General features: G+C 53.1%; 1 protein-coding gene across 2 annotated transcripts in view; it reads right to left on the reverse strand.

Moving 5' to 3' along the window:
* Positions 1-551: 551 nt before the first annotated feature.
* Positions 552-22,831, reverse strand: part of peli2 (pellino E3 ubiquitin protein ligase family member 2) — a 28,365-nt gene continuing 6,085 nt past the window's right edge. The window contains exons 2-6 of one of the 2 annotated variants that reach the window (XM_035403144.1): positions 13,104-13,233; positions 4,059-4,160; positions 2,860-3,057; positions 2,508-2,696; positions 552-1,136 (exon numbers count right to left, since the gene is read on the reverse strand). In XM_035403144.1, coding sequence (XP_035259035.1) covers positions 558-1,136; positions 2,508-2,696; positions 2,860-3,057; positions 4,059-4,160; positions 13,104-13,233 — 1,198 coding nt within the window. In that variant the 3' untranslated portion in view covers positions 552-557. Of the gene's footprint in view, positions 1,137-2,474; positions 2,697-2,859; positions 3,058-4,058; positions 4,161-13,103; positions 13,234-22,831 lie in introns of both variants that reach the window. The other variant, XM_035403135.1, reaches the window with a different exon arrangement.

Consider the following 22,831-nt stretch of genomic DNA (forward strand, 5'->3'; position numbering starts at 1 on the left):
CTCGCCGCCCATTGAGTTTGGGGGGCTAGTAATGCGAAATGTGTCGTCCCTAGCGTTAGCCTTTCTATGTGAGTAATGTGAGGAACGCTAAAAATGCTCGGGATGCTAAAGTCGGTTAAAAGCTGTCGGGTGTGGTTAAAAGAGGAGGTGTCCCCGCGGAGGAAGCGTTGTCCCTCGCCCTGGGTCCGCTCTGAGCCCGATGGGTTCTGTGAGAGCGGACGGCGTGGAAGCTCTGGAATGGAGAGTATGCGAGTGAGGGAGGAAGGGGGGGGGGGGGGGTGGGTGGGTAGAGGCCAGCGTGTAAAGATTACACCCCCTCACGATCTGAAGCCGCGCACGAAACGCGAGACCGGACCGGCTGACCGGGTCCGCCTCCACACACCCGCGGTCGGTCTTGCAGCAGCACGCCAAGGGGCGAACGCATCTCCTCCCGAGGCGCGGTAAAAAGAATGGCGGCGAGACGCGGTTGGCGGAAAAATCTAAGCTCGAGCTTCACAGTGCGCCCCCACCCTCCCTCGCCCACCCCCCCCCCCCCCGCCCCAAACCCCCCCCCCCCCTCAGTCGATGGGCCCCTGGAAGATGAGCTTGGCGCAGCCCTGCGTGAGGCTGAGCGGCGCGGCGCAGAAGGGGCAGGCGGCGTGGAAGGCGTGCGTGCCGTGCGGCAGCGGGATCTCCGCCCAGTACTTGGCCGACTTCTCCGAGCAGACGTGCCCGCAGGGCACGAAGGCGTGCGTGGGCGCGCCCGTGTCCACGTAGAAGGCCGGCTCGCAGCCCAGCCACAGGGGCACATAGGGCCCCACCGCCCGGCACATGGGGCACTCGCGCTGGGCGTTGGGCTCCTGCTCCGAGCGGTGGCCCCAGTTGTGGTAGCCGTGCACGTGGCCGCAGGCCAGGTAGACCCAGGGCTGCTTGTCCTCCAGGGAGCCCAGGGCGCGGCTGCGCTGCATGCTGGGGAAGGCCAGCGTGTTGAGGCCCACGGGGCACTGGGGCCGCGCCGCGTTGATCTCCTGCCGCAGCGCCTCCAGGTGCTTCTGCGTGGGCGTGTGGAAGAGCCCGTCGGCCGTGCGCCACAGCAGCGTGGCCCCGCACAGGTCCACCAGCGAGCCGTCCTGCAGCACGTTGCTCTCGCTGTCCACCTGCAGGGGGCGGCGCACACCGTTCAGCACACACGCGTACACACCACAGAATTACATTATGGGTGTAAACTTCTGCACACCCAACCTAAACTTTACACAGGGGCACAGACAGCAAAGTACTGCATTAATTAAACTACCACATGCTGCAGTGTTAGCAAATACCACAATGTGCAGACATTGTATTCAGTCACCAAGCAAAGAATGATAAAATAATGACATCACACATATTTCAAGCTTCAATCACAGCTTCTGAACTCTTCACCTATCGGACAAACGCATAAGGACAAAAAGAAGAAAAGAAAAAAAAAAACAAAACAGCTGAAAAGCACACCTTGCCCCACCACAAGAGTTCAACCTGTGGCCTCCTCGCATTCAGCACAAGCGTTTTGGGAAGGAAAACCAGCGTGTCTGCATTCCGTGCTTTAGGGCAGCGACCGCTCTGAAGGAGTGACGCTCTCTGCAGTGCTAAACGCTCCCTTCCAAGCGCGTACTCCAGGGGACAAACACAATCAGTCTCATTCCTGCACTTTTAATCACACAACACAGAACAATCTGTGGGGGGTTCTACCATCAAGCAGAAAGCAGCTTTTATAGCATCGTAACCAAATGAGTGGCCCCCTCTGCTCTTTCTCCCTGCCTGCGGTGAACAGGGGTCACCTCTACCAGGAGTCCTTGTTCAGTGGGTAGGGAAACTACAGTCGCTCTCTCCCAAAAACAATGGCATTACTGTTTTTACCATTTCACACGGAGGTTCTTTACACGCCCTCTCACACCCGCCCCAGCAGCCATTTTGTGCACATTCAATCTTTTGTTCATCAGCAAATTAGTTCACACCAACTCTGGCCACCGTGTTGGTGGTAAGCACTGCACTCAACAATGCAGAAAGCCGTGCTGGTCTGTGGTTCGCTGCTTTTCCATAGCATGCATTATAGGATCAATAAGAAAGTATATGGATTTGTGCAATTATGGTCTTGTGAAAATGAATGAGCGTCAAGAGACTAGAAATTAATTCTACTGTATTTATGAGAAAAAAAAATTTCAGGAATAGCTTGCAATATATTATTGTTAAAATAGGTTTTTCAAAAACATGCTGAAGTAGTTTACTATTTGTTGCTTTATACACACAACAAAATCTGAGATTTTTGCTCAGATTGTACATTTACACACAGTGTGCATATGTGCAATTAAAGAAACCAGAAGTTACATGAATATCACCAACCACTTCAGTTCTCAAAATGAACAATTTTCGATTTGTCAAAGCAGTTGAACATGTGTTAGTAACCAAAAACAACTATCCCCTATGGGACCATGAAGCACGCTCCTCTCCTGCAGACAGACCTGGGCCCCTGCAGCCTCTGCAGCCGTGCTCACCAGCTTGCCACGCGTCTGCGCAGACCGGGTCTCCCTCAGGGTGTAGACGTCCCCGCAGACCGAGATCTCCCTCCACACGCCGGGCTTGGACTCCTCCGTGAACCCGCCCCTCGGGTGCATCACCAGCACGCCATTGGTCGTCAGCCCGTCCATGTGACCGTCCGGGTTCTTCCACTTGGCCGCTTTTTCCTGGAAAGGGGCGAGCGGATCAGGTAAGAGGAATCAGGAAGCGGTCCGGAGTCAGAGCGTTTAGCCATGCCTGAACGCGCGTGGGGAACATGACCCGAAAGGTGGAGAGGGAAACCCGAGAGAGAGAGGAAGAGGGATCCCCGGCCCTCGGGCGCACACTCACCCCCAGGAAGATGTTTTTGGAGGAGTCGAAGCCGGCGGCGTAGATGCGGGCGGTGTAGGGCGGGCTGCGCTCGCACACCACCCGGCAGGCGAAGCGCGAGATGGTGCTCTGCGTGATGGGGGTCTCCTCGCCCCCCTGGCTCCCCGACACCGTGTCCGTCACCACGAAGTCGATGGGGCTCTCCGTCGACCGCCCGATCTGACGGGAACAGACACACACAGACTCTCACTCGCCGTGTGAAAAAGGTCATGTGATCGGGGCTGGGATTAGCCAGCGCGCCCACTGACGCGGCCGCAAAGCCAGCCGACCAATTATATTTCGCTTTGCGAGCTGTCAGCTTAGCTGCTAGCAGTGCAAGGGGACTGTGCACCTGGGAGGGACAACAAAGCAAGCCTGCAGGTGCCTAATGGACCAGGTAGTAACCGGTGACTGGTGAGGCGGGGTTTACCCTCCCTCCCTCCCTCCCTGTGCGATGTGACAGCCAATCAGGCGTCATTCTGCAGGATTCAGTCACGGCCAACTGGGCCAGACCAGATTCAAGATCTGAATTATGCACGAATGCCTTAAATGGATGCTTCCATTTAAATATATATTTTTAAGTATGTTAAGAAATTTATACACCGACAATTGAGTCAAGGTTGCACACGAGAAGGGGGGAAAAACTGAAACATGACACTCAAAAGAATAATATGGAAATGCAAGTTGCACTAGCGGCATAGGTAGGCCTAGTTTTAGGTTTCAATTTAGACTATCAGTCTAATTACACTTAAAGTGCTTTACAAACAGTCCTGTGGACACATGTATAAATAAAGCATCTGGACGCTGACTTGACTTTGCCATGTTAAACAAGCAGCATGTGCCCAGAGCAGTAGCAGCACTGTACCGAGCTTGTGGACAGTGCAGCTTTTACTCTGTAGATTCAGCTCCGGGCCAGAGGCCGGCACACTTCACAAGTGTTTCCCAGGTCAGGGGGCGGCAGCGCAGTGGCTACAAATAATCCCAGATTGGGCAGGCAGATAATTCCTCCATAATACCATAAACCTTGAAGGCTTTGTGTCGCAGGCTTGCCCTACTCAAACTGAGAGGTTTAGACAACATTACTCGCAGGCTACTTGATATTGCTGCTGAGCTAGTGGAGTTGGTCGGTGTAGTGTGAGGCTGGTACTGGAGGCCACGGATGGCTGCGGCTGCTCCTTTACCTGGAACATGTCCGTGTCTTTGTCATGGCAGTACTCCACCACCACCGTCTGGTTCCGGGACAGAGTGTAGGAGATGCTGTGCTGCCCCCTGCAGCTCACCGCCTGAAACAGAGCCAGCGGTGAGAACTTGCCCATTCACACGCCGCTGCTGACATCACTGTCTAAAAGGTCACCAATGACATTTCCATGTAAAAGCCACAAATGATGTCGCTATCTAAAAGCCACCAATGACATCGCTATATAAAAGCCAGCAATGACATCGCTATATAAAAGCCAGCAATGACATCGCTATCGAAAAGCCACCAATGACATCGCTATATAAAAGCCAGCAATGACATCGCTATCGAAAAGCCACCAATGACATCACTATCTAAAAGCCACCAATGACATCGTTATCTAAAAGCTACAGATTTCAGAGGGGAAAACCTGCATTTTCAGTAGATAACACTTCTCCCATCCTAACAGTAAGAGCCAGTTTTGTCAAAACACTGATAGTTGGCTAAACTTCAATACTACATTGTCTAGTTTTAATATTGTACCACAAAAAGAACATAAAAATAATATAATTGAAAAGACATTTGCAGGAATTTAATTCAAATTAAAACCAAAAAGAACCAGAGGTTGCTCCAAAAATTATAATAAGATTATAATAAGTTAGAAATCTCAAATTATGCCTTGAGTTACCACAACAGCAGCTGCATCCACACATGTGCACTCCATTGATGAAGTCTGCTGTGAGCCAGTGAATACTTTACACACCAGAGTCCACACAGTACCACAAGAGAGATCATACATCTCACATGATACATAAAATCCAGGTTAAGAACAATGAAAGTCCACACCTGGGAATTTAACCAACAAGCTGAACGCCCAGTTCCCTGACCATTAAACTACACTGCATATATTGAACCAGTAGATAGCTGGCCAGCCAAATAGCTTGCGTGTCCACATTGCTGATGCGTAGCATCTTGTTGATTCAGAATACACACGGGAAATAAATAAATAAATAAATAAATAAATAAATAAATAAAAACCTACATTTTAATTAAGTAATTAAAAATGTAAACACCATATAGATCCCACATATTTCCAATTTTTCAAGGTTTCCATAATTTTTAAACGTTATTTTTTAAAGCGTAAGAATCTATTTCCACAATTTATCGGACTTTCGTGAATCAGGCTTAAAGATCTGCCGAATCAAGGTACTTACTGCTTAATATCCAGCTTTACAAACGGACGAAATGCAGGAAGTACTATATATGTAAATCAGGGCAGATAAGGGTGTTTACCCAGCAAATGGAGAATGTAAAGAATGCAGCCCAATAAACGGTGTCTAAAACCTGCTAACTCAAAGCACTTCCCATAACGAGTCAGCCAATGCACACAACGCAGCAGAAAATGGCCAAGATTTCAAAACAATGAAAGTACCTCCCCTTGACAAAAAAAAGAGAGAAGTACTGGAAAGAGATTTGCGCCACAACGGTAACTCGCACAGCTACGTAAATATTTGTAAAGACGTGGGGCAGGGCCGCTTGGCTTACACACAATAAAAGAGCAGTAAATCACTGTTTCACAGTCTGCTTTCGGGCTTTGATTTCGTGCCTTTTGTTCCAACCAATCACCTTCCAACGCATCACCCTGGTGTGAAACGAGACATTTGTTTGGCGTCACCTCAGTTGACTGCTCTCCATTTGCTGCCCTAGAGATATACATTTTCTCAGCTGAACTCAAATTCCCAGCATGCAAATGTGCTTCTAAGAACTGCGTATGAAAATGACGACGATGCACACAGCAGACTGATGGCGGATGAATCATTTTTCTGAGCGACGAGGAGACCGAAGCCCAAAAATATACTGACTTTTCCCCCTCTTTTCCCTCAGTTTGGAATGCCCAGTCATGTTAGTCGGCACTCACTGCTGCGACTTCCACTGTGGATTCAGGAGAGTGCAGACGAGCATGTGCTCCCCCCAAAGCACTCGAGGTCAGTCGCCACTTCTAGTCACAACGGAGCAAGTAGGGCTCGCAACAGACTAAGTCTGCGAAAGACACTTCATGTGCAGCTCACAGGAGAAGCGCAGGCCCCTAATGGACCAGCAGTGTTCCCTCGCTCTCATTCCAGCTGACTGTAACAGGGTGAGAGCAGTGGGGCTGCTGGCTTCAGTCAGCACTGGCTTAGCCTGGACATGATACCAGACTATGGGGCCCCAACCACGCACCAGAACAGTGTTTTACAAAGATAACTAGCCAACTGCTCACAAAATATTACCAGCTTAAAAGTGCAGTGTGTAAGTTTGTTTTAGACCACTTTTGTCCACGTTTGGGTGAATTTCCTCTACATCCAGACAGATATAAATAAATGAATACCTATAACACTGCCCCAGGCTCTGAAATCAGCCACTTCACACAAATTTCACAGCGCCTGAATCTTACCAACCAATCAGGACAGCTCTCTGCAAGGAGGCTTCCCCATCTGCCTGTCAGTCCTGTTGCGTGTTGCACAGTGCCGTTCGGGCAGGCAGGGCAGGGCTACACAGATAAGGGCAGAGCAGAGATGCTGCAGAGATAGCGCTACAGCAGGCTAGCAGAAAAGGAAACAAGGGAACATCGGTCTGGCTTTTTCAGCGATGCCGAGAGCTCAGAGATTTGAAGGGTTTCAAAAGTGATCCCGTGATTGCTGCAATTCTGCCAGACGAGTAATTATCTTGCCTGCTATTTCTGTTGGAATTTGTTATTGGCTGTGCAGCATTGCTAACGTTCTTACTTTTTTTTAGCTTTGTTACCACAGTCAGCTAGTGCCAACTCTACCGCTACCTAGCCGTCAATGCAGTTTCAAACTCAATCATTTTTGCCAATGATATCGTACTAGTTATAGCCCATAGCTGTAAATAAAAACTGCAGCTGTGTTCATTGTTTACATTCATTACGATGTTATGCGTTTTCCTTCCTCTGAGACACGATGAGTTGCACTTTTCTCCCTACTTTTCAATGCTCTTGTCCTCTCTTCTCCAGTACTCAGGTGCCATACAGTGTGCGTGCATGGGGTGGGGAGAGGAGCTTTCAAGGGAGGGGGAGGAACTTTTTCTCCCCCCAAAGATCCAGCTCTCTCTCTTTCTCGTTTCTCTTAACTCACACACCGCACCTTTAAAATAATCTGTAAAAAGACCGTCAGCATTTCACTGTTACACTGAACTTAAAATAACAAAGAAAGGGGGTTTAGACAGGCCAAGGCAAACCAGAGCCAAAGTTATTTATCAACATTTAGGCCAGCGGGCATCCCTCAACACACAGACATGAGACACTAGCCACCGAAAACAATAGATTTTACCCATCAGTGCCCTGCCCTGTCATTTCCAGTACAGTTATAAAAACTACGGAGTCCCTGTGTCTACAGACTGAAAATAAATTTCCCCATAGTCTTAAAATTAGCCAAGACTCAAAGAAATGCGTCATGCTTCTTTTCTCCTGCGTACAGCCTTCCTCCAGCATGGTACCAGGCCGGGCTGGAGCCACATGACAGAAAAGGAATACTGTACGAGACCGTATCGTTTAACATAAGCCCTTCTTTATGGTTCAGGACACAAAGGCTTTCCCGGAAATCGGCTTAGCTGGACCTGCGCAGGCATCGGCCGTCAGGTGACCCGCGTTTCGGTTAGAATGGCGCCGCTGGGCTTCCCGCCCGAGAGGGACAGGGGGAAAGCGTCTCATGACTGTCGCCTGTTCTCACGACAAACGCCAAGAGTCTCTCGGCGAAACTTAGAGCTCAGCAGAAAAATGTTATTGCTCAGAGAGGAGGGCAAAGCCTCCAGGGTAACCACAACGTAAAAGCAGAAGCTAACCGAGAATGCCGTGGGACAAACGGAAAGGGCGGATTGTGAGGCTCGTAAGCGACGCCGTGACCGCGTGGCTTCTGCTTGCTTTACACCGCTCCTGGGCTAGCGGCTAACGGCTAGCGGCTAACGGCTCCCTCCACGCTCGCGGGCTCAGGGCGGAAGGCAGAGCCGCCCGCTCCAGCCCGGGCTGAACGAAGGCAGAGCCGCCCGCTCCAGCCCGGGCTGAACGAAGGCAGAGCCGCCCGCTCCAGCCGGGGCTGAACGAAGGCAGAGCCGCCCGCTCCAGCCCGGGCTGAACGAAGGCAGAGCCGCCCGCTCCAGCCCGGGCTGAACGAAGGCAGAGCCGCCCGCTCTGCGGCGCGTCACGCGCTCTAATCGGAGCTCCGCGTCTCCGCCCGCTTCTGCCTGACGAGAGAGCGCCTGGCACAGCGCACAGAAAGTGGGTCACGCCTGGGAGCCCGCGCAGCTGGCGCTGGAAACTCAGCAGAGACGAGAGAGAGAGGGGGAGAGGGGGAGAGAGAGAGAGAGAGAGAGAGACAGAGAGAGAGAGAGAGAGAGAGAGAGAGAGAGAGAGAGAGAGAGAGAGAGAGAGAGAGAGAGAGAGACAGAGAGAGAGAGAGAGAGAGAGAGAGAGAGAGAGGGAGAGGGAGAGGGAGAGATAGGGGCAGACAGAGAGAGAGAGGGAGAGAGACGAAGAGAGAGGGGGAGAAAGAGAGAGAGACCGAGAGAGAAAGACGGAGAGCAAGAGAGACAGGGAAGAAAGAGACAGAGACAGAATGAGAGAAATCCAGCAGGAGATAGAATGAGAGAGACAGAAGGAGAGAGCGAGAGCGAGGAAAAGAAGCAAGCGATAAAGAGCTAAAGAGCGAGGGAGAAGCAGAGCAGTGTGGCTGCTCACATAACACTGCCGGGCGATATGCATCTAGCGGGGACCGGGAGTCTGGACCGCGCAGCACAAGGACCCCATTTTCCTCCCTCTGCGCAGACTGGGGCAGAGAGGGGGAGGGGCGGAGGCAGATGGTGAAGAGTGGCCTGCATTTGGATCAGAGGCAAAATGGGGGGGGAGGCAGGGGGGCAGGGGGTGGGGTTTAACAGTTTGGCTCAGCTGCAGCCCTAGGCGTCGTTAAGGAAGCGCGCACCCCCCACCTCAAACGGCGCTGTGGTCTGGGTGGCCGACAAAGCCCCTCCCTCAGACGATGATCCCTCACTGAACTCACTTTACAGCTCCGACTCCGCCCACAGGGTCTGGCTCCGCCCCCCTACACCAGAAGACTCTCACTCACTCACTCACTCACTCTAGACCAGCCTTCGCTCAGATGCCTGTGGAGTAACAGAAGTGTAACCGGAGACAGGCCCGGATTACTCCTCGCTACGTCATGTGTTTAGAGTTCCCCAGACCCCCGTGTCACAGCGATACTTTAATCCCCGCCAGCGCCTCGCAGATCCCCACCGGGGTTAAAATGGCACCTACCGCTCCTGCCCAACATGTTTCTCCACTTAGCCGCTCTAAAGACCGGTGCGGACGCGGCCGGCCGGCCGCACGCGTGCGGGAGCGCGGTCGGGCTTTCCCCCCGACGAGAGGGGCGTCCTCTCTGCCCGGACACAGCGCGCGGGGACCGGCCAATCCCCTCGCGGGTCCCTCCCGACACAGTTCACCAGAGCCAATGGGCCGAGGGCCGCGCTCTCTCGAGGCGTGGTGGGATCGGCGCGTAGCGCCACAGCAAATGGCGGGAGGCTGTGGGACCACCCACACGGGGGGCGTGTGTATGTGTGTGGGGGGGGGGTGCACAGCACACAGCCTGCTTCCTCATTCTACAACTCGCTTCAGTCACTGAGGGCCAGATCAGGCACCCAAAAGAGTGCTGGGTAGCAGGACACAAAGAGCGTGCTGGGGCAGGGTGGGGTGGGGCAGGGTGGGGACGCGCCCATCCCAAAAAGAAGGCCGTACTGAAGAAAGGGATCTTGGAGCATATGCCCCGTAACCGGGATCAAGCCCGAGATTAGAGAGCGAAAGGAGAGAGCCGCGGGGCCTGGCGGTGCAGAGGAGATCAGGCGCCCGCCTCACTAACGCTCAGGGAAAGCTGGAGAACGGGGCGAGAGCTGGGGAGGCTGGGATGCTGGAGGACCGCGGGGAGGCTGGGATGCTGGAGGACCGTGGGGATGCTGGGATGCTGGAGGGCTGCCGGACGCCAGCGCGAGGGAGGGACGTGTCCGAGAGAGGCGACTCCGTTCCCACCACGAGCGAACGGGACGAAGCGGCCGGCCCGTCCCTTGAAAGGGGGGCTATTTTCAGCCTCCTCTCCGCAGCTGCGGGGAGGAACGCCGGCCAACGCCAACAGTCCCTCCCATTTCCCAAAAATCCCTCGGCCCAAAATACACCCGAGCGTTTCAGAGCCGACCGTGGCTGGCTACGGTCGGCGCGGTTTCCTGTGAGAGGAACGGGCTGACGCGGGCTGCCCGGGAGAAACGGAGGTGGTGGTGGGAAGGGTTTCTGCTTTCCCGAAAAAACACCTCGCCGTGGCCGTGGCAGCGAGCGCGGCCTTCCCTTCACCTCACATCCTCTTCCTCTCCGCGTGCGCGGTGACTCGCTAACGAGCGTGACTAGCGCGCACGCGTTCGCGCATGCCGGTCAAAGGTCAGATTTTATCCTCGCAAAGATAAATTACAAAAAGACAGGCCGGGCTGAAGAGGGCCTGTCCTGGAGGCACCAGAGCGCGGCTTCCTCCCGCGTCACTCGCACCCTCTTCGCCGGGGCCGCCGCCCTGTTTGCGCCGAAGAACTTTCCGGTAAGTTCCAGCAAACGTCACGGCCCGGCTGTGAACCTCTGATGTGTGGAAAACTCTGAGGTCAAGAGAGTTCTCTAAATCATAGCCAGTTTTAAAGGGCAACTTCCACAGAAAAGCAGAAGCACAAGCGTAAACACGCTTGCAAAACAACCATCTCCTCGTGCCCACAAACTAGCACTGAGAAGTATCAGAAAGCACAGTTCTCATTATTTACAGTAACTACCTACCTCCCTTTGCCAGCCTGTCTGTATCAGAACAGCTCAGTAATGCGAGCAAATGGCTAGCAAAATGGTAGTTAACTAATTTGGCAACATTAACTTACCAACATTTTCCATAAGCAAAGTAGCTTGGCACAAGTATTAACACAGACACTGAATGAACGAACAAACCTGAAAACTCAAAAATGGCAAGCATTGTTGGGCTGAACGGCCTGTTCTCGTGATTACGTAACGTTAACTGCATTTTTGTTAAAAATGTATGAAATTTTATGTGATTTTTGTCCAACTGAGAATGCCTAGAACTTTTTCTTTTTTTGGGGGGGGGGGGGGGGGGTTCCGCACTTATTAGTTCAGACGTTATCTGATGGAATAGCACTCAGAACTGCAGTCTCTCTGACAGGCCCAACGTAACCCACTTTCAGCAATGCCTCACCCCCCCCCCCTGCTTCCCCCAGGAATTACCACCCGTGAAAACCTGCCTAGCAACACTGCTAACTCCTGTCTCCAATCAGAAGAAAGAGGGTCACAACCCCAGGAGGGGGGAAGAGAGAGAGAGAGAGGGAGCGAGAGGGAGAGAGAGAGAGGGAGAGAGAGAGAGAGAGAGAGAGAGGAGGGAGTACAGTAGTCAAGAGGAACAGAGAGCAGGTTTGAAGTGAAGAACAAGTGTACAGTCTGCAGCGAGGGACATTTGCAGACAGGGTTCCTTCACAGGAAAAGCACGAGGACAGTCAGAAGAAAACGAAGGAGGAGGAGAAAAAGTCAGAGACAGAGAGAATAGAAAGAAAGACAGCAGGAAAGCATAAGAGAGACAGCAGGAGAGAGAGAGAGAGGAAAAGAAACGTGCAAGAAAGAGCTGAAGAGAGAGGGAGAAACGGAGCGGTGTGGCTCCAGAGCTGGAGCAGGCAGAGGAGAGTCAGAGCCGTGTCTGCAGGTCTCTCTCTACAGGGACTGCTGAATTGGGCATGACTCCCCACCACTCCTCTGCAGAACATCCAACACTTCCTCTGAGACCAGTCCAGAAGGACTCCCGTTCGACCGCGAGTGGGGAAATCGTTAAGAAACCCGGATCCTGTATTTCGGACGCCGCTTTTCCTTCCTCCCCCAAACGGGACCTGCGCTCGACGAGCACAGACCTGCGAGGGAGGCCTTCACAGGCGCTCGCGCCGTCTTTCGCCGCGAGCTTCACAGACTCCAGCCATCTGATGGCGCTTTCACAGCTCCCACGCTCGCCACAAGCGCCGCGTCCGAGCCGTGGACTCCAGCCGGAGGGAACCTGCCGGTCTTCCAGCACGGCCGGAGAGGAGAGGGACCGCGTGAGCGTCCGAATGGCGCGGAGCGCAGGTGCCGCCCGAAACCCTCCAGCCCCCCGCAGGACGCTCGAGGTGAAGAGGGGCGCCGCCGTCCAGCTTCCCGCTGCTCAGGGGACGCGAGCAGCGCATTCACATCTACTCCTGCCTTATCGAAACCCAACACATCCAAACGCAGACAGCAGCCTGTGGTCATTGCATCCTGTTCCTGGGGTACTCATACGAGGGCACGGTGGTGAAATGGTGAGGGGGGAGGGGCAGGGACCCCTTGACCGCATTTCACACCCTGTGACTGACAGCACAGCATGTGCTCTCTCTCCTCAGAGCCACATCCTATGAGGAGACGGCAGCCCAAGTTTCTCTTCACACCCCCCCCCCCCCCCACTCCACCCCCGCGTCACACCACCCACCCCCACGCCACACCACCCACCCCCACGCCACACCACCCACCTCCACCCCCACGCCACACCACCCACCGAGAAGAGGCCTGAGCAGCAGTTAGCGCTGATTACGGGCAAAGTGGAGGAGTGTGTTTTATCAAGAACGGGAGTCAGAATTCAGGGAGAGGGAGTGGGGGGGGGGGGGGGGAGGGCTTTGTGAAATGCATCTCTCCAAGAAACGCTAAAGTAAACAGGCCCTTGCATGTTTGCGGCATTGCTAAGCTACCAAAATAAAGGAATGCCAGGAGACAGACGTCTCGTTCTGCTCTGGGCTTTGTTCCTGGCGAGCGGGGGCAGAGGAGCGAGCGGAGAGGAGGGCTTTAACCCCTCCGGAGCTGCGTGCCCCCCGGCCCGCTCCTGCAGGAGCCCGGAGCTCTAAGGGGAGCGCTCCGGGGGCTCGGGGACGGGCCCGGCAGGGGCGGGGGATTCGGGAGTGGCAGGGGCCGGGCGCTGGCGGCGGGTACCTTGCTGGCCTGCGGAGAGTTGAGGATGTGAACGGTGCTGGGCTTGACGCCGTTGGCCTTGGCCCGCCGGTACAGGGCGAAGCGGCTTTTCCGCCGACCCCGGTCTCCGTTGGGCAGGGATCCGTTGTACCTGAGAGAGAGAGAGAGAGAGAGAGAAGAGACGGCCATTACACCTCTGCGCAAAACGTGCTTTTCCTTCACAAGACTTCTTTCCACCCCTCTTCTTTAAATACAACCTCTCCTTACCTGTAGGTTGTGGCTAACTGCACGCCCTCCCTTTTTTTTTTTTAAACGTTAGACGGATAACAGGATTAGTTCTGAAGCGGTTAAGAGCGCAGCAGCGTCCAGACAGCGGGAAAACAAACAGCGCTGGAACGAATAAGAATTCCAGCACAGGCACGCAATGGGAGCCTTTCCCAGGAGAAATCTAATATAAATTATTTGCTTAAGTTGCACTCCTATCCAGGGTGACTGAACAGTCAGCTTACGTTCCGCATGCTATCCACCCATACAGCAGGATGTCTGCTCGTCAAATTCATCAGCTTAAGAACTTTGAAAAAGAACGAAGCCCCCCTATGAACCAACCTGGGAAACGAACCAACAACCTACTGGTTACAGGCCCCAATGCGCCTCTCAAATGGTCAAGAGTCCGAGTACCAGGAGCTAGCATTCACACCGGTGACCACCGACATCAATCGACATAATTTAACTGCTCCGCGGACGTGGGCCCTCCCGTCGACAGCGCAAAGGCAGTTACCGCAAGCGCGACAGCGCAGTCGTATGCGCAGTCGTTACGCGCACAGGAATCCATTTCAGGGGGACAGCTAATATCGGGGGGGTGCTGCCCGGCGCCAAAACAAAGCCGTATTTCAGAAGGAAGCGTGTCGTTTACGAGCGCGGAGTTCTGCGGAGAACAACGGCCAGCGATGAGGACGAGAGGAAGAGCGAGGAGGGAGGGAGGGAGGGAGGCGAGGGGAACGCAGGGAAAGGAAGACGACGCCTCACGAGCGCCGTAGCGCCGCCCCGACGTCTGAGGAGCGGGCCGCGCTCCCGCCACCCCCCCGGCTCACACGCAGGCGCACGCACGCGCTATCAAATATTCAAGCGTCTCTCTCTCTCTCTCTCTCTCTACCCTCTCTCTCTCTCTCTCTCTCTTTCTCTACACTCTCTCTCACTCTCTCTCCACTTTCTCTCTCTACCCTCTCTCTCACTCTCTCTCCACTTTCTCTCTCTACCCTCTCTCTCTCACTCTCTCTCTACCCTCTCTCTCTCTCACTCTCCCTCGGTCTCTCTCTCTCCCTCTCTCCTTCTCTCTCTACCCTCTCTCTCTCTCACTCTCCCTCGGTCTCTCTCTCTCCCTCTCTCCTTCTCTCTCCCCCCTCTCCTTTTCTCTCTCTCTCTCCATCTTTCCCTCTCACTCTCCCTTGGTCTCTCCCTCTCCCTCTCCGTCTCTCTCCCCCCTCTACTTTTCTCTCTCTCTCTCCATCTTTCCCCTCTCAATCTCCCTCTCTCTCCCTCTCAATCCGTTTATTTTCATCCGGAAGCGTCGCCTAAGCATCCAGATAAGCCCTGAGAGGGGGCGGGGCCACCTCTCCCCGGGGGGTCCCTAACCCCACCCCACCACCCCACCACCCCCCTCCCCCGAGCCCCTGGCCCTGCCCCCATGGGGGGGAAAAAAGAGAAAAGGCTGGTTAATGAGAAAAGCAGGGCCTTCCACTCCCCAAAGAAAACATGGATCAGAGGGATCGGCGGACCGGCCGTCAGCGCTGATCCCCCCCCAGCCCCCCCCCCCCCCCCCAGCCCTCTTCAGATGAGCCCCTCTTTACGAGCCCCTGACTGCGGGCCGCGCATAAAGAGCACCTTGTTGTAAAACAATACGGCGGCTGAGCCTGGATCCCATACCCCGGGCGGCACTTCAAACAGAGGCGGGGGGGGGGGGGGGGCTCGCTCCGAATCAGGGTAAATGATCACAGATAACCATGAAACCGGCAGGCCAGACATCATAAAGGGGCCACTTGAGTTAAGAGGCACCCAAGGGCCCGAAAACACAAATCTAGAGTTGCACACAAGCCTTTTCCTCCTGAGATCTGGTGGAAAAAAGTTTTCTTTTTTACATAATACAAGTGACTGGATGACAAAAACTTGTTTCCGTGAAAATAATTTAAAAAATATTAGTTTGCATTCCTTGAATGTCCCTTGTAGTGTAGGTTTCAGCATAGTAAAATATATTATCTCAAGTAGTTCTTGAGATTAGGACCAGAGACTCACGTCCCCTACAGAGAACAAAAATGAATTGGGACTTATAAAGTTATATAACGCCAGCCCAGCTTCTGTACACATTTTATCACAGCCATTTGGCTGAAGTGCAGTGGAAGAGATAGCCTAAATAAGCACAATACGTGAATCAGAGTTATGTTAGTAATAGCAACACAAAGATATCCTCAATCTTCCAGTGATTGTTTCAGTTTTTCTTCTCTTTACTGCACGTCTTTGTTCTAGAACTCTGTAGTGGTAAAATGCTGCTACTACTAATAATGAAAGTAATCATTTTACTGCTGACCTCTGTGCTTCGCCCCATTAGCACAGCATTACAGCGCATTATTAAATAAGCCGTTTTAATTCCCGCATCCATGATGGGACAGCGTGTTCCCAGTGCGAGCGCACTGTACCACAGAATGTTCCGGAAGGAGCGCGGTGGCTGGTGGCCCTCTGTCTTATTCCAGATTGGCTCCCCTGACCCCATGTAGATAAGCTTTCATTTTCTCTTTCTTTCTTTAGATTACCCTTTGAATAATACTGTAGTTATAGCGGTGTAAAGATTAGATATACTTTTATTGAACCCCGTGGGGTAATTTGTCCTCTGCATTTTGACCCATCCTAGTTACTTAGGAGCAGTGGGCAGCCACAGTGCAGCGCCTGGGGACCAACTCCAGTTCTGAGGCCAGTGCCTTGGTCAAGGGCACCTGCAGGAGCGCGCCTAACATGCATGTCTTTGAGTGTGGGAGGAAACCGGAGTACCTGGAGTAAACCCACACGAACGCGGGGAGAACATGCAGACTCCACGCAGACAGGATCTGGTCAGACCCGGATTCGAACCCGGAACCTCCTTCTTGTGAGGCAAGAGTGCTAACCACTATGCCACCGTATGATATCTGTCTAGTAGTACAGTCTTTGTTAACAATATAAATTGTTGTTTGTTAGGATTAACGCAACACTGATAGACTATTAATGAGCTTCTGTGCCTTGCTGGCGATATCGCATTTCTGTATTCCAGAGAGGTGCACTCTGGGTAAGTGTGTCTGTAATGTAATGTAATGTCAGGGCACTGACCGGACCCGAGCTGGCCGCAGTCCAGATGGAGATCTCTCGCCACCTCTGTCAAACGTGTGCAAGTCCTCTCCCCACACAATCATCCCCCGGCCCAGTCACAAAGCTGCACACACACAGGGCACATGGGCCACACAATGCATGCAGGGAAACTGAGGCAACTCCGGTAGGAGGGTATCGATAACGAGCACTGCCGGGGCTGCCGGTGGCTCATCCGGTTAAGGCACCGTTATCACTAAAGTGAATGCATAAGCCCCACTGATCGCGATCAAAGCCCGACGGTCTCAGTGCAGTCTGGCCGGTAGCCCCGCGGGGCGACGCGTAATCGCCAATAAAAAGGGCTCAGCTAGCAGGAATCTGCATCTTATCTTCCTCCGGCAAATCCCCGCCGGTCGATGGGGCGCCGGCCGGTCTGCTTCACGTGAAAAATGTCTTCCTCAAACTCATCCTTTTTCTTTTGGTTGTTTCTTGCCTTAATTCTCACACTGAAGATGTACAAAGCTCAACTACCGAGCCAGAGAGCAGAGTGTTTTCTTTTTTTTTTTTTTCATTTCAGTTGGTATTTTCAATTGAAATAGAACAGCAAACACGGTAGAGTACAAGCTTGTACTTGATAGCTAACTACAACAAGGCCACGAGGCTTGGGAAAACCCAGTCCCCGGATCCTTCTGGGGATTCCACGCAGCGAAGCCGCGATTCCGGAGTCCCTGTCACAAAGCGCACGTGGCCGGGCTGCCAGGGGACATGATTTAGAGTGGGGCCCTGTCATATTGATTTCTCACCATTTACTGAGAAGCGGGGCACCCAGAGAATAGCGCTGAGGGCTAGTCGCAGTGATGTCTTACAGAAACCGTCCTCTCTCTCTGCAGGTTTCGGGGTCTCGCGCAGTCTGCCCTCTCGGCCGAGACGCTGCTCCTGTCGGCCTCCCCGTCACCCTGAGACACTGCGGAGCTGGAGCAGGGCTCCGATGCGCCGGGGGCGAAGCAGGCTGACTGGGTCCAGAATGGCGGCTCTGTTCCGGTTTCAGTGCGCTTCCCTCAGCCGAGCTAACGCAGCTGCACAGGTGATACTGCGTGCGGTCGTCTGCCGGGACTGGGGCGCGCTCCATCCGCAGTCCGAGTGTAGCACAGTGGGTAAGGAACTGGACTTGTAGCCGAAAGGTTGCAGGTTCGATTCCCGGGTAGGACACTGCCGTCGTACCCTTGAGCAAGGTACTTAACCGAAATTGCTTCAGTATATATCCAGCTGTATAAATGGATACAATGTAAAATGCTATGTAAAAAAAAGTTGTGTAAGTCGCTCTGGATAAGAGCGTCTGCTAAATGCCTGTAATGTAATGTAATGTTTTCTGGTAGCGCCAGGCTTCATTATTAGCCCTGAATGCTGACTGCAATAAGCGACGGCTGCATGCTCCAAGACCGCCCTCACAGCGCCAGTCCTGCTGACGGCTCCACCCAAACCACGCGCGCGAGCCGATCTAAATCAGATCATGTGACATGTGACTGTTCTCTCCCTGCCGTCTCCTCGAAGCACCATGTCTCTTGCAAAGAATCGCTTCTCTTGTAATGCATTTTATTGCCATATGTGACCAGGGACTGCAGCTTATGGTCAGCTTTGATAGTTTCAAATGACATTATCATGTCATATTTTGTCATTTACGTTTTAAAAATTCGATGTGGCCCCTGACAAACAAGCAGAAGTGGAATAAAGCAAAAGTAATCCAAGAAGGCAGAGCCAACCGGTTCAGCGCGATAAAAGTACAACGTACGTCCACACAGACGCACGCGAACCCTGGTTGCACCGGTGCAGTGGGAGAATGGTAATACAGTGTGGGCCTGTATCGAGGAACTGCCAGAATCTCCTAAACTGCTGCTCTAGCAGGAGCCCGGCCCCGAGCACACAGGCGCTAATGAGACGGGTAACAGCCCCGCTCCTAACTTTCCCAGCCCCCGGAGAGACGGCCAGGGGGCTCGCTTAACAGCCCGCTTTCAGAACAAAAGAATCCTCCATTTTGGGCCGTGCGGAGCCCGGAGCGTGTTCCCTCCCGTCGGTTGGTGTCGGTGACGGTCTACTTTTTTAATAGCCCCCCCCCCCCCCCCCCCCCCCTCACCCCCTCACCCCCTCACCCCCTCCCCCCCCCACCCGGATTAAAACCCCGAGTCTGCCGCATAAAGACACTGTGTGTTGTGAGGAGATAACCAATGTCCCGGGGCGGAGACCAAAAATCTGCACCCACCAGCTGTCTGGTACAGCTGGGACAGCCCCACGCGTTCTCCCCCCCGTCCAAGAGCGACCCGTCCTTCTGTTATCGCTGCAGCCCCTCCGTCTAACGCACGCACGCCCGCCCCTGCTCCCGCAAACACACCGCCTTTTCTTCTCCACCCAGAGAGAGGGGTTCACAAACGACTGCAAATGGCTTCATGCACTGGGCCCATGGCTACTGGGACCTCGTGCTTGTGTTTCTGCACTGCTAAAGACGATCCCATGGTACAGTGCAGCACCCGTGTGTGCGCCCGCCTCCGTCCGTCTGTCTATGCAACCGGCCAATCCAAGAGCCCCTTCCCCTCCCCCTACCCCCACCCCCCCAGGGCCACTTGGCCAGAAGACTGAGGACACATGGTCCCATTTGGGGTGTTTCTACTGTAGGACCCAGAAACAGGGACCCCCAGAACCATGGGCCGCCAAAACACAGAAGCTGGAAAGGGTTCGAATGGCGTTCCCATACCCGCTTCACCTTTCACAGCACTTCTCCTGGCTGCCCCTGCCCATAACCGACCGTAGACAATTGCAGAAGATTGCAGAGAAACACATTTGATGGACAATCTTCAGGTACAGACAGCAGAAAGGCAGTTTCTCTCACAGAAATGTCAGCCGTTGGCTTTTAACGGCCAGATGTATTTCTCCTTGACCTCCCCTGAGATAAGTGCTGGGTTTGTAACAATTAAACTATTTTCTAGAAAGTTCCCGCCGCCTGTGTCCAAGCTCTGACAGCAGAAACAGTAACAGACTGTTCCGATAAGGCACATCGACATTCCAGCTGAACAGAACACAAACCAAACAGCCAAAGCAAAGCTATTTCAGGTCAAACTAAGACCCACGATTTTTGAGCTGGCTAATCACATGATAAATCAAAGACTGTATGCATCGCTCAACTCAAGCTAAAGTGCAAAGTTTCTCTTTTTTTGTTAAACAGTGGTTTCCTTTTTTCACTCGTATTTTTGTGCCGTCTGACATCGTGTTCATGGAAATGATACCTCAGATTTTTCTGTGCCAAGCAGTGAGTGCAACAGCTAAGTGCGCGGTTCCCCACTGCAGTGAGCTGCAAAGCTTTGAGGCCCTTCCAGCTCCGCCCCACAGTAAAGCAGGTGGAACCAGAATTCAAGCCGCAGGTCCCTGGATGCAGTTCCAGCAGCAGGGTTGTGCGACTACACCTAACAGGAGTCAGACAAAGCTGGCGATCCATCTATCCAGTGTTCCCTCACTGCTCCTTTGCAGCAGAGCACAGAAATTGGACTGAACGCCAGCCAATACAAGACAAGTCACGACACCAATTTATAATCGATGCCTTAAACACTGAGGAGTAACAACACCCCAAAAAAGTTTGCATGCAAAAATTTACTTGGAGATTACTGCAATTTTGCCACAGGGTGACCACCAATGGAAATTACAAGTTTTGTATAATTCATAAGTTGAATCATGAAGTAAAGGAACTATTTAAGGACTTATCTCACTACATGGGACATGGGAAACATTTTTATTCCATAGTTTTCCACGACCAATTCGAACGCTTACGAAAGAAAGCTAACAGACCAAATGAAGCATTAGAGATTAATATGCACAATTAAAAATGGAAAATGATTTCCTTCATATTTAGCTGTTAAAATGAAACCCTAAAAAGGTAATCAAACAAAGCAGACGTACTTTACAGCAGCTCTGCTTTGCAGTCATACAGTGTTCAGCATGTGGTTAAAATTCTTATAAAGCCATTACAATTTTTGGCAAACAGAAAAGAAATTGCGCAACTGATTATAATTTAAAAGCAGGTTTCGGGTGAAACCTCACTGGAATATTTACTCACTTGCTATAATCTTCCAGATAAAACATATTTTTGAACAACTTTCTCTCCCATCTTTCATTTTTCACCCAATTCGGGAATCCTCAATATTATTTTCCCACTCACCAAATCAATTCAGTGCAAACATGCTTTCCAAAGAATGCGGTTCACAGCACACGCTTCTTGTGCAACACACCTGCTGATCTGTGCAGCCATTGTGCTGGTCGGCGCTCTCTGCACAGCAGGTCAAGGCAAACTGCGGGTACTCGATCCATCAGAGGAACCACAAGAACTGAAGCCCTCCCTCCCTGAGAAACACAATGGCTGACTACGCCTGGCCTACAGCACTCCCAGACGCAGTCAACACTGCCATACTCAGGAATGGACTCCAGGCCACTGGGCTGATTCACTACACCAAGGGCACCCACTTTATCTGGACACGCCCTCCAGGAGACCCATAAACTTGGCTTTATTACGATATGTCTGCATGTACATTCACACACGGCTTCTGCAGTGCTGTACATGGCTGCAGGGACAACCTTAAATTGACGTGTACGGTTTTCTTAAAATGAACACGCTCCATCAAACGGAGCCCACAGCAGAGCTACGCACGCAGCAAAGTAAATGTGAGACTTCTGTGGTCTTAAGCAAGTCAACACGGTGTGCTTTCCAGTTGCGAAAGCACACAAAATGCTTTTCAGCACAAATCCACGTTCAAAGTCATGTGGTTTGACGCCTTTCCCCTCAGCAAAAAAACAGGAAGTCTCAGAGTCTGCCAGACCAGTCACTTCCTGTTGACGAGGATATCCTCCTCAATCTCTTCTCTAGATAATTGTAGTCCCTTTCTCTCTGACTGGGCGGGTCAGGTGGATGGCGGATTTGAGCTGCTTGCCTCAGCATCCTGCCCTTGGGCGCAGACGGGGATTAGCCCTCCTGCGCTTCACCTCCCGGCTCCTCTCCCAGGCCCCCCCGGGCCAAGCAGACGTCTCCTCGGCCGCCCGCAGCCAGGACGGGGTTAATCCGGTGGAAACTCTCCAGATAAGCCAAAGTAACGCCCCGGCTAATCGGGCCAGCGCTTCAGCGCGACTCCAGATGGGAACCCCGCGGACCGGAAGGGAAAACAGGGAGAGTTTAGGCAGGGAGAAGGGGGCCTCGTCTCCGCAAATCCCCTCCAGTCTGAGGGTAATCTCCGGGAAGCGAGAGGGGACCCGGAGGCCGCCCCGTTCGGACGGAGAGCCGACCTCACGCTGAAGAGCAGCGTTTGATGAGGAGGTGGGCATCTCCAAAACGGGCAAAGGGAGCCAGGATGGGGGCGGGCAGGAAATACATGTTGTGCCTTGGCCAAAGGATAATGTAAAAAAAAAAAAAAAAGAAAGAAAGCGGAAGATCACAAAGAGGATAAGATGTCATGAGACAGAAACTTGGCTTTTGTCTCAATCACTGTAAAGCGCCACCGTATAGTCAACCAATCGCTGCCTACAGACAGTTTGTTAGCGTGGGACCTATTAGCTGCGCGTAGCCAGAGGCCTGCTATAGAACAGTAAGTGCATTGCAGCACAAGCTCGTGAGGGAGAGCGTATCGTCGCTGACATACCCTCTCAGACAGACAACGGGAGTAATCCCACGACAGCGCGGCGCGGTCTCTGCAGTGCTGATATCATGCCACGGTTACGCAACGCGGACTTAGCGAATCGCTAACGGCCCGGCGAAGCCGCCTCGGAGCGCACGACGCGTCCCCGCCGTCTTCCTAGCGGGACGGCGGGACGCGTTCCTCAGCGGCAGCGCCGCGGGTGCGCTCGGGTCACGGGCCCGCGGCGCGCTGTCCGCTGTTCTAAGCGGGGGTTCCGCCGCTGGGCGGAGCCTCCGAGCCTCGCTTGCGGCAGCGCCCGCGTGCTCAGAGTCCTTTTGTGTTCCTCTGAACCCCACCCCCGACATTAAAGGAGAGACAAGAGAAAGATACAGACAGATAGCGTGTTACAGAAAGAGACCGGGGGGGGGGGGGGGGGGGGATTCATGAAGCAGGTTGACGGAGTTAGCTGGATAACTGTGCCAAGTAAAACCCGGAACAGATCTTTTAGCTTCAGTCCATGTTCCAGATTTAGGCCGGTTCCGGGTTTTGCTCAGTGCGGTTACCCAGCTAACTCCGTAATCCTGCTTCGTGAAACAGAGTCAAACAGACAAGATGGATTGAGACACAGAAAACGAGAGCGTGAGAATGCCCTCCGCTGCTTAGGCTGGGAGGGGGCTTTCATTAAGCCCAATACCCTTTTTCTACTGTAAAGGTGGATCCAATGAAACCATAGCTGGAGGCAAAGCCAGTGAACCCTATACAGCGCAATGCTCCATT

The sequence above is a fragment of the Anguilla anguilla genome, chromosome 1 (assembly GCF_013347855.1).
Source record: "Anguilla anguilla isolate fAngAng1 chromosome 1, fAngAng1.pri, whole genome shotgun sequence".
NCBI classification, from domain to species: domain Eukaryota; kingdom Metazoa; phylum Chordata; class Actinopteri; order Anguilliformes; family Anguillidae; genus Anguilla; species Anguilla anguilla.